The sequence below is a fragment of the Odocoileus virginianus genome, chromosome 34, assembly GCF_023699985.2.
Source record: "Odocoileus virginianus isolate 20LAN1187 ecotype Illinois chromosome 34, Ovbor_1.2, whole genome shotgun sequence".
Classification (NCBI taxonomy): Eukaryota; Metazoa; Chordata; class Mammalia; order Artiodactyla; family Cervidae; genus Odocoileus; species Odocoileus virginianus.
In genome coordinates this window covers 25,697,849-25,710,362 of record NC_069707.1, presented here as the reverse complement: position 1 = coordinate 25,710,362, position 12,514 = coordinate 25,697,849, and the positions used below count along the sequence as shown (strand labels likewise).

Genomic DNA, 12,514 nt, shown 5'->3' with positions numbered 1-12,514 from the left:
CAAAGCTAGTTTCAACCTAATTCTTTGTCATCCTTACTGAAAAGGATCTCAGCTAAAAGCCAGGATCATTACCAAGGCTATTCCCCTTTGTGGGCTCTGAATGTTTCCTCTCTTCCCTGCAAGAATCCTTACAGTTCTTAACACCTTCTATGTTTTTCAGTCAAAACATCCTGCTCTGCTCCTCAGCCTCAGTTTTGCTTTGGAACTGTCAGGTGTCTGGAAGTGAAAAGTGAGACTGAATCAGGATATTACTTTTCTGGGTTTCCCTCCTCTAAGGCCTTGGTTATACAAGTCTTCATTGAATTGGTACCTTAAGTAATTGTTTTACAGTATTTTGTCTAGATTTTGATTAGATGAAACCACATGAAATTTGCTGTTTTCATTGCATATTGGCAGTATTATGTGGGTCAAAGTTGTTCCCAGTGCAAAAGTCGGTGTTAAACAAATAACCATACCATCGCTAGAAGCAGAATTCTCAGAATCTGGTGCATACGGGAGCTATGGGAGCATTGAATAAGTATACAAAGATGACTAGTACATATATTCATATAAAATATACATGTTCATAAAATAATATTTTTCCTATGGAGTAAGGTATGCATCTTATTTCTCAGAATCAAGTTTAGATGGCAAGTCAACTGCATTAAAAATCTCAATGTAATAAGAAAAAATTATCTATGTGCCTAAAAAGATTATTACTAGGAAACGGTCCTTGCAACTCATCTTTCTCATTTCTTTTTCTGAAGGATTGTTTATGGATGCCCAAATGCATTAAGTTTGGATGGTTTCTGCCCTATACGCCAACAGATAATGAGTATGGTGCTTGGAAACACCATTACATTGCTTGTGTGTCCAACTTAGATTGGCTAACCCCTAGGGAAGCTGCTGCTGTTTATGGGACTCTGAATGAACCCAAAACAGAAGATGAAGAGCTACAGGAGAGGCAAAGAGAAAAGTGCCTAAGGAAAATAGTTTGGGAGAAAATTGCACTACAGAAGCGTGAGTGGTATTTTACAACTTTATGTCTTAGCCAAGTATTGTAGAAACCAATGGATTTACATACAAATTCCCACGGAAGAGGATAGCACCGTCTTCATGAAATAGCCTTTAGGTGGCATTCTTTAAAGTATGTCAGGGAAAGCTCTTTGTTCTTTACAATTAACTAAAAACAAAAAGATTTCCAACGAAATATGTAAGGTTAAATGCCAGTGCCTCCGTGAGACTAAAGGTAAGGCGAGAGCAGCACAAACACAGGCAAAAGCAAACACATTCAGGATAATTCAGAAGAATTAGTATTGGTGACAACATAGGGAAAATGGAAATGGAAGCAAGAAGAATGTCTTTTTTTTAAGGTGCAAAGGGAGCCGGGATGAGACATGCTCTCAGCTCAGCCCTCTGATCTGCACGGTGTGTAATTAGCAAACCTGATCTGAGTTCTCCCATCTTGCTTTCTCACTGACTCACCCTCTGTGAGACTGTAACAAATGCGAAATTTACTTGAGGCGAAGAAGAGAGGCAAAAATGATGTGAAGCCTACAAATTGATGAACTTGGTTTCTATGAGAAAAGAGTTGCTTATTCTCTGAGCTTTGTTTCTTGACCTGAAGTGACTGGTAACTTGCAGCTACAGAGCAGAGAGGATAAGAGAACCAAAGAGAGTCTGTAAAGTGGCTGTAATTACTGCCATCTGGAATACTGCCCTGGTACAGCTTCAATTTTGATGGCTTTATCTGTGTAGACTTGGCTGGGAGAAGCTTGAAGTAAACAGCCAAGCCTGCTGCTGTTTGTTTTTCAGAGGAGTTGTTCAAAGTTCGACCCCCTTGGGTGAGTGGAACATACTGCTCGAGATTGTTCAAATCCAAATGCCAGCCACGTCTCTCCCAGACTGTGAGGGATCGAGTGAGATTACATGAAACTTTGGAGAAACAGCTTGTTTTGTCATCTTTAGAATCTTTGCCCAAGCGGTAAGCAAGCCTTCATCTGTTGAAGGTTCAGCACCTTCCCATGATACCAAGAACTCATTCTAGAATAATTTAGCTAACATGCAGTGATCTTGTATAATTTTTTTTGGTCTTGTATAATTAAATCACTCTTATCCTATAAAATAGCAATAGAAATAGTTCCTTAATCTTCAATGACAGTGGTCTTGAACATGCTTTCTGAAGTAAATATGTAACATTCAAAATTTACATTTCAAATATTCTTAACTCTGCAAAGAAGCTATATTATGGATGTAGCAGTTTTTCTGTATAAAGTTATTGAGCAAAAATAACATTTTTTCCAGAATTTTTTTCCATTTATTTTTATTAGTTGGAGGCTAATTACAATATTGTAGTGGTTTCTGCCATACTAGAATTTTTTTTTTAAATGGAGTAAGTATATCCATCCTAATGGTGGTGGGGATGAGGCGACTGTAGAAATAATGGACATTATTTGAAAAAACCATGAGGCCCAGGTGATTAGGGAAATTTAAAATATCTTGGCTGCTTCCTTTTTGAATGTTATTTTGAACCCTTTAGTATGTCAGGACATTGGTTTTAAGTGCCCTACAAAAGTAAGTCCCAAGAACACATTCTAGCATCCCATGAAGACAGGAGGAGACACCCAGTGGGCAGTTTTGGCCCCACTCACCCAGGAGTCCCCTTTGCTGACATCTGTGAAAACCACAGGGAGACACCAAGGTCCTGAAGCTGCTTGCCTTGTACAGAGAACTGATGCCCAGAGGACACAATGGTGCTCACTTATCAAACTAGAGAAAATAAAAACTTCACTTTCCCCCGCTCTTTTCCTCATAGAAGCAACATTTCTGGATGCCATTCCTACCCTTTATTATCAAAGAAGAATTGGCGTGGAGTTTATAAAAATGACAGCAGTTCTTCAAACGCTCTCCAGCCACACTTCATATTAATATCATCTCGGATTCCTGCATATGAGGTACAGTGTGTTAGGAGGCCAGCACTTCTCTGAATTGGGTTTTTTTTTAATCTTCCCTAGAATAGACGTATGGCAATCTTTTGGTCACCATGTGTATGAAAATGATTCATCTCCTAAAAGGAAAGCTGTCTGATCTAAGTGGAAATGTACAGACCCGAACAGTTTTAAAAATCAGAAGCAATAAAAATAACCATAAATCAAAATTATTTTTTTTTATATTAAAGGCCTAACTGCCTTGCTTTTAGGGGTCCAATAAATTTTTGTTGAACTCAATTTTTTGCCCCTAATCCACAAAAGAGCAAAGTTATACAAATTATTTTAAAATATCTTTGGAATGACTGAGGAATTTAATAATATCTTGTAACTAGCACTTCTAAAAAGAAAACTGTCAGAAATCTACTTTGTGATCTACTTACTGAAGGTGACTTTAAATGAAAATATGCTCTTTCTATAATGAAGTTATATATTTTAAATTTTAATGTGAATAAGAAAAAGGAAAGAAGACATAGGAAGCATGTATACATGTGAGTATGCATGTATGCATGTATATGTACATACACATGCATTGATACACACATAGGCATACATAAAGGATGGCATTAGTAGAATGTATTTATTGGCTTACTTAGTTCTTGCAAAAAATTCTATTTGTAAGAAAATGGTTGCTTTCAAGGTATGAAATCACTGTTGAACATCTAGGAATTGACTTTGATCATTTACAACTGGCTAGCTTAATGGATCCGTATGAAAGCAAGATCAGAGTTTGATCTCCATGTGGGCCATAGATGGTTTCTCTAATGTTTAAAAATACCTCATGCTGGGCACAGAGGATGAGTGATGACAGAGTAAGAGTGAATAAAGTGGAATTGAATAAATCCATGATCCTGTTTGTCTTCTTTATGTAAGACTATGCCAGACTTACTCATTTGACTATGAATGTGATGGAGGTCTAGGTAAAAACCATGAAACCATGTGGTAGTTCTCTATTCAGTTGAATTGTGATCTCCAGAAAGTGGCATGAGGTTTTGGGAAAAATCAATGCCTTCAATGACTTTACAACCTGACTGCTGCTAAGGAATTAACTTTATCAAAGTGAAAAGTTTATTTGGTTGTTGAATTCAAAGAACAGTGGTTTTAGCATTTATTTACTATGAAATAAATATTTACCAATATTGATCATTCAAAAATTTATAATTAAGAGGAAAACAAAATCTATTTAAGAAGTCCCTTACAAAATTACATACTTTTATTACTTTAGTGTATATGTCACTGTGCATGGGTATGTACAAAGATAAAAAACTGGAAGAAAATAATTCATTAGTGTTTCTTTGAGTGGTGGATGGTGGAGTTACAAATGCAAATTTCCCCTGTTAGAAAAAAAAACAAAATAATTTAAGAGAGAAACTAGTGGTGGGGAAAACTTATCTTCCTCCTATAATTTCGGAAGAAAAACAATAGTCTTCAAAAATCATAGATTACATAGTCACTGTTTTTAATTTACTAAAAAGTATTCTAAAGTAACAGGCTTCCCTGGTGGCTCAGATGGTAAAGAATCTGCCTATAGTACAGGAAACCTGGGTTCAGTCCCTGGGTCGGGAAGATCCCCTGGAGAAGGAAATGGCAACCCACTCCAGTATTCTTACCTGGAGAATTCCATGGACAGAGAAGCCTTGTGGGCTACAGTCCATGGAGCCTCAAAGTCGGACATGACTGAGTGAGTAACACATTCTAAAGTAACAGGCTTTGGTTCCTACTGGTCTGGTTTTGTTTTCTAGATGGTGGTGAACAGTGTTAGAGCAGGTATCATTTCTGTGGTATATGAACACAGTGGCCTAAACTTGGAGACCCTACTTTATCTCATAGAAAAAGCTCTGGATGGGCAGATGGCACAGAGTGTGGGAATATTCAGTGACGGAGATAGCAGAGAAATCAACTTACTCCAAGGTAAGACTGGGGATTGGGAAGAAAAACTTGCACTGAGGTAGTGTTTGTCCACAATTTAAGGAGGTTGCTATCCTATCTCAAAGCAATCAGGCAGGAGGAGTTCCTTCTTACTCTTTTCTTTCTTTACTGGGGCTCAGGAAGGCAGTCTCCAGGACTCCTTTAGAAATCGGTGCAGACCCATGCAGACTAGCTGAATCATCACATTCAATTCCCAGGAGGTGAAAGGTACAGTGAAGTTTCCCATGCCTGGGAGCCTTACTTCTGCTCTTGAGGACATATTGATTGATTGGCAATCATGGGAAACATTTCCACTTTGGAACTTGGTTGCAAAGTCCCAGGACTTGACTGGCCATTGACCAACCATGCCGTGAGCCTGGTAATTAACACTGCTGCCCACGGAAGTGGAGACACAATGTCCTTAACCTAAGCACTCCGTGTCTAATAAATCCAGGACAGGAGGAGAGTGTTGTCTTGTTGGAGTCCAGTGGCTCCTTCTATGGTCCTAACATGGGGCCATCACTGAAGCAGAGATGCCCTGCAGATCTTGGCCTTACAAGCAGATGTTGGCTTTTTGAACCTCTATAGTTTCACAACACAAACTGCTGTTAGCTTCTGCTAAAGTAATGTGACATTTTGATTTCCTCTCCCTCAGGCTATAAAATTGGTATTAAAAATTTATTGATGCCTGAAGTGAGAGACTTCTGGGAAAAATTAGGAAGCTATGTGGCCCCTGAAGAAGAAGGGGGTCACGTGGACCTCTTTGTACCACTTGGAGCATCAGGTCAGTTTTGAGAGGTAGTGGTCATACCTACTTTGTGATGATTTATAAAATGTCCTCAATTCAAATAACTAAGTTACGTTTATTTTTTATTTTTTTCCCTTATACTTCACATACTCAGATATTTAGGGGGAAAGGACATCAAGGTTAGTGGTCAGAGTAACCTGTCCCTAAAGAAATAGTCATTAGTGGTAAGAGCCAACCAGAAAAATTATTTGTTTCTTCTGGAAAACACAGTAAAATCAGCCTCCACAGTGCAGGTGAAAATGCCAGACCAGCACTGGGACCATGAGCAGCCTGTATGAGGAACCTTCCCTGTTGGGTTCAGAATCTGGAAGAAGTGGGCATGAACCTGGTGACCAGGGACCTGGACTTCAATTCCACTCATGTGACTTGAGCTGTGTGGTCTTAGGCTAGTTTGTGGACCTCTGTTTCCTCATATGAAAGTTAGGATAATAATATCTTACCTTATTGGACCTGTGAATATCAAAATACATATAAAATACTCAAATGTTGAAGTATCAAAAAATGGTGAAGTGCCTTGTAAAGATGAGTGCGGTAACTTATCATTTTAAGTGCCTGTCTAGTATCAGCCATATTTAACATAAAAGCTCTGCTTTCTTGAATTCATGGGCTATGTTTTTTGTTTATTTCTTTGTTGTTGTTTTTTAGCTAAGCAGAACATGGGAAAGGAAGTGTGGAATTAAAGTTTCTCAAACTGTTTCTTGCTACCTACTCCTTAGGGAACTTAAATTTAGTTCTTAATCCTTAGATTTCATTGGACTATTCAATTGATACAAAGCAGGACTCTGGCAGGATTCCTCTAGGCAAAGGAAGTATAGCAAAGAGTTTAAAAGAAAATGAAGTACAAATTATTGTAAAAAGATAGTTTTTACAATTACTACAAATATATAATCTCAATTATGTAGAAAATAGGGATAGACAACTCTAGGAGGAAATATAGCTATTAACTGTCTATCTCTAGATCTGTTATTTCAAATTTTCTTTTAAAATCAGTTTGAAAAGGGTAAGTTACAAAGAATGTGGAAGGTGTGACCCCAATGTTTAAAATCTGTGTATGTGACAGGGAGGGTGGTGGTGGGGTGTGTGTATAAGAAGGGTTTGGAAGCATATATATCATCATGCTGACAATAGTTGGATAATATTAGTGAGTTTTCCTTTCTTATATATTTTCCTTTTTCTTTGATCTTTTTTTGGTCTCTATTTTCTGTAGTGAACTAGTATTACTTTTAAAATGAGAGCAAAACAAAATTTTTAATGGGAGTGGAGGGGGGAAAGGATGTTAAAAAGTATCGTATTGAAAGGCCAAGAGAATATGGGCAAAAGGGGAAAAGAACAGTAGATTTAGTGACACAAAAATGGTCTCAAGTGAAACTTAATGGTACTCAAACAACAGATTTCCCATTGCCATTCTGGGCCCCCAGGTCATCCCTGAACGTCTCATCAAATATAATTTCTCCTAGGTGAACCATCAAGACCCTGGTTCAGTCAGAAGGCCCTGGCTTCTCAGTCAAAAATCTTCCACCACTTTAGGAATCACTCTGGAGCCTGTCAGTCCTATAGCTATACCACCTCTGAAATCTTGATCTTAAGCATTTGTCTCTGAGTACCACTTCCAAATCGTGTCCTCAAATATTCCCACTCTATTGGTTCTTTGCCTGAGGATCTCCAATCCACATACTCCCACTTACTCACTCTCCATCACCATGCCTTCAAACTTGGTTCCTTCCTCATTAAACCCAGATTTACTGGTTTGTCATTATCATCTCTCTTGCAAAGAACCTTAACTTCTTTTCTGCTGGCCAAACCCCAGTTTATTTGGCTAAATCCCAATGCCGGCTGGAGAAGAAAATGGCAACCCACTCCAGTGCTCTTGCCTGGAAAATCCCATGGACAGAGGGACCTGGTAGGCTGCAGTCCGTGGCGTTGCAAAGAGTCGGATATGACTGAGTGACTTCACTTTTCACTTTCATGCACTGGAGAAGGAAATGGCAACCCACTCGAGTGTTCTTGCCTGGAGAATCCCAGGGACCGGGGAGCCTGGTGGGCTGCCATCTATGGGGTTGCACAGAGTCGGACATGACTGAAGTGACTTAGCAGCAGCAGCAGCAATGCCTATTAGAACACAATCTTCTGCATAATCTATGCCTGCCAGTACTGAAGCAGCTGAAGACTGTTGGAAAGAGTAATACAACTGTTCTTACTGATCAACTTTAATGCCATAAATACCAAATGGGATTGGAGCTCTGACAAGCAATCCTACCACATTTCCTTGGTAAATTCATTTTCCCACTCTTTAATGACTATGTCATCCCTTCTCCTCTTTAGTCAGTCTTTCAATAACCCTCTCTCTCACTTGTGGATTTCACCATTTACTTCCCTAAGGAAACCCCCTAATATACCTCCCGCCACAGAAACCGCCATCTACCCCACCTCTTACGTTCACCCCATCTTCCCTTCTGTTATGGTGAAAGAGGCACCCCTGCTTGAATCAAACATCAGCTGCTCCACTTGGACGCTGGACTGCACCGCCTTTCACCTTCTCAAGACATCACTCCTATGCTCAAATCCGCTCCCAGAGCCTCAATCCTATTGGGTTAATCCTATCAGAGCAGGAACACCTGTAGTAGCTCCTCCACTCTCCCTCCCCCCCGAAAAAGAGACCATAAACTTTCTCTCACATGAGTTGACTATACCAATGGTTCTCAAGTTGTTGACGTGTATTTGACTCAGAGTCAAATACAAGACCTAGAGTCACCTAGAGGACTTGTCACAATCCACATTGCTGGATCCCACCCTAGTGTTTCAGATTCAGGTCTGGCATGGGAGCTGAGAATTTGGCGATGCTGATGCTGCTGATCCCAGAGCCACACTTGGAGAACTATTGGTATAGCTCAGAGGTCCCCAACCTTTTCAGCAGCAGGGACCGATTTTGGGGAAAACAGTTTTTCCATGGACCAGAAATGGGGGTTTGGGATGATTCGAGCACATTACATTTATTATGCACTTTGTTTCTAATCTAATGCTTTCACTGATCTGACAGATGGTACCAGTCCACAGCCGGGAGGTTGGGGATCCCTGATCTAGCTGACTGCTTCTACCTTCCTCACCTCTCACTTGCCCGCCTCCCAAGCTCCTCCAAGTGGTCTCAGTCTACCAAAGCCACTTTTGGAAGACTATAAACAACTCCCATGTGCGCAAATCCAGCAGTCCCTTCTCCATCCGCACCTTGCCCTGACCTCTCAGTGGTGTTTGAGCTGGATGAATACTTCTCAAAACTCTCCTTCTTCCCTTCGTTTCCCTAATACCACCCACTCCTTGTTTTCCTCCTACCTCAGCAGTCTGTTTCCCTCAGTCTCCTTTGCTGGCTCCTTCTCTTTGGTGAGGCCCTTAAATGTGTCCTGGGCTCGATCCCAAACTCACTTATCTTCCCTGACTATACACTCTTCCCTTAGGGAGTCTCATTTATTCCTATGACTCTACGTTCAATCTGGATACTGAAGACTCCCAAATTTATGTCTCCATCTCTGAAATCTCTCAGCTGTAAACTCATATCTAGCTTTTACTTGACATCTTCATGTGGGTGTTCAGTTTGCATAGCTAATAGGCATCTCAAAGTGCACACACCTGAAACAGATTCTTGATTGCCTTGCATCACAAACCCACCCCTTTCCCAGGATTCCTCACTTAAGATTGCATTATTCACCAGTTACTAAGAAGCCAGAAACCTAAAACTCATCTTTTTTTTTTTTTTGGTATTACAAATTGTAAGCACTTTTATTAAGGTATAGTTGACACGAAGTATTTAAAGTGTGTAATTTGATAAATTTTGACATATGTCTACACACCATGTGAAACCATAAAACAGTCAAGATAATGAACACATTCATCATCCCCAAAAGTTTCCTCCTGCCACCTTGCAATTTCTCACTTTGCTTCTCCACTCTAACCAGAGGCAGCCACTGATCTCACAATATATTAGTTTGCATTTTATAGAATTTTCTGTAAATGGAATCATACAGTGCATTTTTTTGGTCCGGCTTCCCTCACTCCAGATATTTTAGATTCATCCATGTCATGCTGGTATCAATGGTTCATTCCTTTTTACTACTGGGAATGATTATATTGTATAGTTATACCACAATTTGTTTATCCATTCACCTGTTGATAGATATTTGAGTTCTTTCCAGATTAAGGCTTTTACATGCTGTGAACATGTGCTTTCATTTCTCTTGGGTAAATAAATGACTAGGAGTGGAATCACTGGTTTATATGATAGGTGTATGTTTAACTTAAAAAAAAAAAAAAACAGCCAAACTGTTTCCAAAGTGGTTATGCCATTTTAGATTTCCACTCCAGCTACCCAACACTCTGACACTTGGTAAGGTCAGTTTTCTTAATTTGAGCCATTAAAGTGTGTCCTGATATCTCTTCATGGTTTTAATTTGCATTTTCTCTAATGATCAGTGAATCTAAGCTTCTTTCCATGTGTTTATTTGCCATTTGTCCTCCTTGGTGAAGTGTCCGTTCAAATCTTTTGTTCATTTTAAAAATTAGGGTTTTTGGCTTTTTACTGAGGTATCTTTGTGTATTCTGGGAAATAAACAGATTTTTCTGTTGCAAATATTTTTTCCACTCTATGACTTATCTTTTCCTTCTCTGAATAGTTTCTTTTGAAGACAAGAAATTCTTAATTTTGACAAAGTCTAATTTATCAATCTTTATGTTTTATAGATTATGCTTTTGATGTCATATCGAAAAACTCTACCTAACCAAAGATCACTTCTATGATTTCTCCAAAATTATTTATAGTTTTAAGTTTGACATTTGGGTTTGTGATCCATTTGATTTATGCTTTTTTAAAAAATAGAATGCAAGGTATGAAGTTCTTTTTTTTTTTAAACACGTGGCTATCAAATTATTTCAGTACCATTCCTTGTAAAGACCATCCTTTTCCCAGTGGATTTTATTTGCATCTTAGTTGAAATCAATTGACTATGAATGTGTAGGTACTCTTATGAACTTGCTGTAATTTAACTGATCTATTTGTCATTGGAAACATTAGATACAAATAAGTGACAGACATCCCAATCTCTCAGCCACAACCATCTTGCTGAGAGCAACTGAAACAACTTGGAGTAATCCTTTACTCCTGGACCACAAAGAATTAAAATACATTACCCTATAGTTTCATTTGAAGTAGTTTGATCTATATGCTATGTCACGGAAGAAGGGATAAAATTAACACTAAAATTTGATCATTGTATTCCGCTGTGTGTTTAACAGTTTTAAAACTATCCTCTTGCAGTGAGACTTTGAGTCAGACTATTTTAGAAAACCTGTGTAGACTTTTCTGTCTTTGGCCTAATTCCAAATTTGAAAATAAGCACCAGGTCAAACTGCATCCCTCTTTCTCCACCCTGTCATCAGTCCTGAATGAAGTGCCTGGACTTCAGTGTTGAGGGATGAATTGTAAAGCATTGATGGACTATCTCATGAGGGATTTGAGTTGAAGACAAGACCTACAAGTGACCTTTCTTGGCCAGCTCATTAAATTTAACTCTTATGGCAAACCTGTGAGTGAACTAATGAAAGTATTTTTGACTGTGCAGAGGCAGGAATAGAAGTTCTTTCTCAGCTGTCTCAACTGACTGGCACGTTATTTACTGCTCCCACTGGGATTGCCACTGGCTCTTACCAACATGGTAAGTGTGTATGGGTGCTGACCACCGTGTCCAATGATACCCACCAACTCCAGGATCACCAAGGACAAAACACAGCTCGTAATACTGGTTCTGGCAATGTCAATTACTGCCTTTCCTTCCTACTCTGAAGGAGTGCTGTCACTCCCCAACTAGTTCATTTCTCATCACTCAATCATTTGCTTAGAAAGGAATTATTATTACAAATATCTGCTTCAAACCATCATTTGCAAAAACTGTTGAAAATATAGCTTTAACAGTTAAACAAAGATGTAGCTGATCTAGAGAAATGATAAGTACAGAGAACAATTTTCTTCGTAAAACATTATCAATGTGCTTTCATTTGGAAAAATGAATTGGAGCTATAAGGAGCTAGTGAAGGGGCTGGCTCAAGTTTCACTGCAGTAGCCTTAAGGGAGAGGAAGAACAAAGAGAAATTACACTTGAAAGCAAAATTTCATTTAGATACTAAAGCTGCAACTATTGGATCAAAATGTAACACTGGCTGACTAACAAGAGTCAAATTGCTTTGCTATGATAATGTTAATCATTTTCCCCTTTAAAACTCTCTCACTTCCTATCAAACAGGGATGGGAGTGATGTAAAACTATATAAAGCATTACTTCTCTAATCCTGGATGCTAAGTGCCTTTCAAGACAGGAAAGCTGGCATCATTGGGAGACTTGTAAGGGAGAAGATTCATGATGATACAACAAAAAGCTCGCTGACCTAATACAGTTTTGTAGCTGAAGTTGCTTGTTACTTTTAGTTTACATAGCAGCAGCACCCAATGAGAGCATATTTGGCCCCATGAAGGGAGGAAATCAGCCTCGCAGAGATAGCAGGGTGTAAACAGCAGTGTAGTGCAGATAGCAGTGCAGTTATAAAATGGATTTTCATCTTTTTCTCCTCCTCTCTCTTCTTCCTCCTTTTCCCACTCTTCTTCTCATTCTAGAAGAACTTGTTACAAATAGTTTCACATTTATCAGCAAAAAATGTGGAGAGAAGAATGAAACTATTTAGGACAGAAAATCAAATTTCCCTTGGCCCCGTGTAATTCAGTCACTGATTTTCAAGGAAAGAAACTTCCTTAAGCACCCATTTCAGTACATGTAGAGATATCTGTAGAGAAAGAG

At 39.0% G+C, this 12,514-nt stretch overlaps 1 protein-coding gene and 1 long non-coding RNA gene across 9 annotated transcripts in view; one reads left to right on the top strand and one right to left on the bottom strand.

Annotated features, from left to right (window-relative positions):
* Positions 1-12,514, top strand: part of ECT2L (epithelial cell transforming 2 like) — a 77,345-nt gene that overhangs the window by 36,826 nt on the left and 28,005 nt on the right. For 6 of the 7 annotated variants that reach the window (XR_011485599.1, XM_070461407.1, XM_070461412.1 and 3 more), the window contains 6 exons: positions 747-999; positions 1,795-1,963; positions 2,795-2,933; positions 4,709-4,877; positions 5,530-5,658; positions 11,289-11,381. Coding sequence is in view for 6 of the 7 variants with exons in the window: in XM_070461407.1 (XP_070317508.1) it covers positions 747-999; positions 1,795-1,963; positions 2,795-2,933; positions 4,709-4,877; positions 5,530-5,658; positions 11,289-11,381 (952 nt within the window). In the remaining variant the exon portion in view is untranslated. The remainder of the gene's footprint in view (positions 1-746; positions 1,000-1,794; positions 1,964-2,794; positions 2,934-4,708; positions 4,878-5,529; positions 5,659-11,288; positions 11,382-12,514) is intronic. The other variant, XM_070461409.1, reaches the window with a different exon arrangement.
* Positions 1-12,514, bottom strand: part of LOC110137320 (uncharacterized) — a 95,765-nt gene that overhangs the window by 70,477 nt on the left and 12,774 nt on the right. The gene's annotated exons all lie outside the window — the stretch shown is intronic.